We start from the raw sequence: 4,063 nt of genomic DNA on the forward strand, positions 1-4,063 counted from the left end.
TTGCTACAGCACACTCTCTTACAAAATATTGTTTCCATGCTTCACTCTCTTTCTTACTTACTTTTTCATTTACCTCAGTGCCATAACACATTACACATATTTATAGTACTCAATGGAGAAATCTAGAATATAGGAATACAATAGGATAGTCAAAAATATTAAATCTCTATCGTACTTCCAATGCAATCTTTTTTTTTTCTTAAGGTTGAATATTTGAATGCCTCTTCACCTCCAAAAGTTTATCCAAGATGGCAAATTAATTCCTTTTAACAGTCAGGTGATTGGTCATTTATCTGAAACTATACACTAATCACACCACAAGTGTATTGCACTTACCATATAATTAGTTTAGATCCGATCAAACTCAATTTGGATCAAAATTTTGGTAGTCTAATGAGTTTGTAGGAGAAACCTGGGGAGTCCTATTTTATGTCCAAAAATCTTGACATCTTGTTGGACCTGTTCGCGGTACTCTCCAAAGCTAAAGCTTCTGTAAACACAAGGCTGCACTCCACTCTGTATCACTGTGTCGTAAGATGGACAAAAGAAGTAGGCAGCGGAGTACCTCTCGTTCACCGGATTAGCCACAACCCTATGTTCCACGCTTTTATACACATTATTGCTCCATGCCTGAAACAAATCTCCAATGTTGATGATGAGGGCGTCCTGATTGGGTTTAACGGCAAACCACTTGCCGTCTTTGACTAATTGGAGTCCTCCGATGTGGTCTTGGTGCAAGACAGTGATGAAATCGCTGTCAGTGTGTGGCATTATTCCGAACATCTGAGGATGTATTAGGCATGGTGGGTATCTATTTAATCGGAGGTAGCAAGTGCTGGGCAGACATGTTTCCTTGAAGAAGCCTGATTTCTCACCCATTTCCTCTGCTAATATGTCTACCAATTTTTGTGATAGTTCCGACACCATTACCGCAAATTGCTCCATTATTGACCTGAAATGTCAATACATATATACAACTGTCTGTCAGATTTATAGGTATGTACGTACACATATATGTATTACTTAATTTAATTATTTGAATTTGAATTTTCGGTCTCTATGTATTTTGCCCGTGTAATGTGAATGAAGAAATGAAGGGGTGGGGGAACATGAACATGCATGCAGTGCAGGGGCACGTAAGCAGCACTATGCAGTGCAGATGTCTCAGAATTAGGCACAAGGAGAACAATGCCCTTTTGGCCATGTCTCGTTCTTTGAAACACTTTGAAATATAAATGTACGTACAGGAACAACTGTTGAAAACATCCAAGTACCATAATCGAAAACATCCTAACATTTGATGTCTGGAAAAAAGTTGGCCTTCCACATTATTAATGTAGGTTTAGAAGGCATCACCAAAGGATATAAATGGCTTGGTCACTATTTTTGTGTGGTCTGTATATGCTTTTTACCTGTTGGCTAATAAACTTGTATCTAGAATTAACAGTGTAATTGTGCACAGGCCGGTCATATTATTAAAACAACACATGACAATTATATTACAACATAGGAATATACTCTTGTAATTAATTAACATGGACTACTTAGTCTTTAATTTTCTGTTAGCTGATAATTAATAAATTAACAAAAGATGGAATTAAACTAAGAATAAATTAGAGCGGACTTTTGACATAATTACAAAAATACCTTTTAGAATTAAGAGTTGTTTAACAAATACCCCTATAATGGGGTATTTGTTATTGTTAGATGGCCGTTAATTTTATAAATATTTGTAATTTTTGAGATATTTATAATTATGACAACCTATTATAATTTACCCTTAAACTAATTAAGGCTGTTAAAAGTAAATAATTTGATTACCTGAGGCTGTTGCGGCCGCCTGAGCCCAAAACATCACTCAACGAAACGTGAAAAGCTTCTGACCAGGAGAGCTGCTTCAAGCAAGTAGCAGAAGGTGTTCCCCATCGATAACTTCCAGCGGAGAAGTTCAAGTCTTTGTAGTTTGTCTTCTCGTAGAACGGCTTCTTGAAGAGCTTCACCTGTTCTTCCCTCATTTTGCCCAATACCTCGCGGGAAATTCCGTGGTTGATCACCTGGAAGAAACCCCATTCTTGCGAGGCCTGAGCAATCTGCTTCTTGCATGCCTGTCTTTCAGAATCTCCCAGGTTTAACTGGTTGAGATCGATCAACGGAAGTTCGCATTCCTCCACAGCTGAAAGCTCCTGAAAATTCTTCTGCGGCGTGCCCGTTAAGCTATCGAAGAGATTCTTGTATGTTTGTTCGAATGGCGGATCAGGCGATGATTCTTCCATTCTTACAGGCTGAAACAGGAGATTACAAGCATGTTAATTAAATTTCCCTGTTTTCTTAAAGTTTCTTGGGAAAGCGTCGACCTCGTGAACGAGTTGGGAAAACAGAGATGAGATATGTGGAAACGGACAGCTGATTTGGGCTAGAAAGCTGATCTCATGGCGCTACAGATTTTTGTTGGAAAAAACAACAAAAAGATGCTAAAAAGGCTAAATATTTGCCGATGTTTCTTGTTTTGTCGTGGATGAAAACGTTGTATTATCTCTCTCCATTTGCACGCCGTTGATGAATTTGAAGACAAGGTCAGTCAAGCCTGTCCTTTGTAGAGTGTGTGTTTGTAATGGAGGTGGGTAGGTGCTGGATATTGAATCTATGACTGTGTTAGGACTAATCCGAAGTTTCCAATAAAGAATTGACAATATATTCCTTTTCTGGGAGGACCCATCACCCTGTGTAACTTAGTTTCACAACAAATCCATGTAATAGAATATATCAACAAGGGATCAAATTCAAGTTGCTTGCTTTTCTTAATGCGTGTAGATCTTTCTATTCCCTTCTTTCCCTCATTCTTGTGGGGTTGTGGGATTGACATATAGAGATATAATTCTTGATTTATGAGGTGTCCACACAAGAAAAAGCTCATCAAATCATGGTCTCCATTTGCATATCTGCAGTCAAGAGAATATTTATATAGATCTATAATTTATAATAAGACACTCTTTGACCATCTTATGTTCTTGTCCCCCACCATAACCATACTTTTCCCGAAAAGAAAAAAAAAGGCCAAGACGGAAACACAGAGACACAAGTTGCACATGTAACATGTCCCTTGAAAAAGAAAAGCCATGTTTATCGGACATCGGTGTGCAGTTTAGTTACAAGTCTTCGACACCACATGTTTTAGTCTTACAGTATGCACGTTTTATAATGTTGTTATATATGGTCAAGATAAACTAGGACGACTTTCTCTATCAAGAAAATGTTCTGCTTACTTGAGTCAGATGCTCTGAATTGTTCACAGACACCACCATCTGATGATCAGTGTTCTCGGATGGTACGTCGATTCCTGAGTTTGATTCTGCATTTTCATGAAGTGCCGGTTAATTAAAACTTTGCAATCCAATAGAGTCAATTTCGGCAACTGATTTAGGTTGTCCTTATCAGCCTGCCCAATACTTTTAAGGGGCTTGTCTGTCTAATACTCTCTTGTCTTGTTCATGGAGTGATATGATTCCCTGTATATAATTCTCTTTATCCGGACAATGGAATTTTCTCTATCTATTCTTGTAAAAGAACTCGAGCTAGCCATGAACTTGCATGGTGCGACTCACATCATACCCGATTTACATACACAAAATATACAAGTATGCCGTACAAATGTGCATGATAAATGAATGTAAAGTGTATAAATATGTGCATACATATATATACGTATGCAACAAATTCTTACTCAAATCAGCGTACATGACATATGAGACCTATATTATGCTGACATAGTGCATGGTTCCTACCGCTTACTTAGAAAAATCAATAAAGACAAGTGTTATCCATGTATACATCAACATTAGCGAATAAACAAGGAAAAAAAATGTGTGCTATGTAAGAGTAAAGACACGGAAGAAGGTTGTTTTCCGATAAGGAAATGTGGCCTCCGGATTTCTTACGTTAACGCTTAAGTACTAAACATGAAATACTAATAAAATTGTAAGATTGAGAAGAATTTGTACGTACACTCACATTGAAAAGAGACGTCGAACAAGGAATGGCTTTCTTGAGATATATAGAAAAGGGG

At 37.6% G+C, this 4,063-nt stretch overlaps 1 protein-coding gene across 3 annotated transcripts; it reads right to left on the reverse strand.

The window, feature by feature from the left end:
* On the reverse strand, positions 1-4,063 carry LOC105167967 (gibberellin 2-beta-dioxygenase 8). 3 transcript variants are annotated; one of them, XM_011087866.2, is made up of 4 exons: positions 4,003-4,063; positions 3,264-3,349; positions 1,822-2,282; positions 1-952 (listed from the first exon to the last, which is right to left on the reverse strand). In XM_011087866.2, exons 2-4 carry the CDS (start codon positions 3,300-3,302, stop codon positions 391-393), a joined length of 1,062 nt encoding a protein of 353 aa, XP_011086168.1. In that variant the 5' UTR covers positions 3,303-3,349; positions 4,003-4,063; the 3' UTR covers positions 1-390. The 3 variants fall into 3 exon arrangements, with proteins under 3 accessions (XP_011086168.1, XP_011086169.1, XP_020551508.1); XM_011087867.2 differs by having other exon boundaries at positions 4,009-4,062; XM_020695849.1 differs by lacking the exon at positions 4,003-4,063 and having other exon boundaries at positions 3,264-3,996.

Source organism: Sesamum indicum, linkage group LG8 (assembly GCF_000512975.1).
Source record: "Sesamum indicum cultivar Zhongzhi No. 13 linkage group LG8, S_indicum_v1.0, whole genome shotgun sequence".
Lineage (NCBI taxonomy): Eukaryota > Viridiplantae > Streptophyta > Magnoliopsida > Lamiales > Pedaliaceae > Sesamum > Sesamum indicum.

Excerpts from the sequence above, each read along its gene's own strand:
- LOC105167967 (XM_011087866.2), bottom strand. The coding sequence starts at position 3,302 with ATGGTGGTGTCTGTGAACAATTCAGAGCATCTGACTCAA. Across the intron at positions 2,283-3,263 it reads ATTCAGAGCATCTGACTCAA|CCTGTAAGAATGGAAGAATC; the intron begins GTAAGCAGAACA and ends CTCCTGTTTCAG. Across the intron at positions 953-1,821 it reads GGCGGCCGCAACAGCCTCAG|GTCAATAATGGAGCAATTTG; the intron begins GTAATCAAATTA and ends TTGACATTTCAG.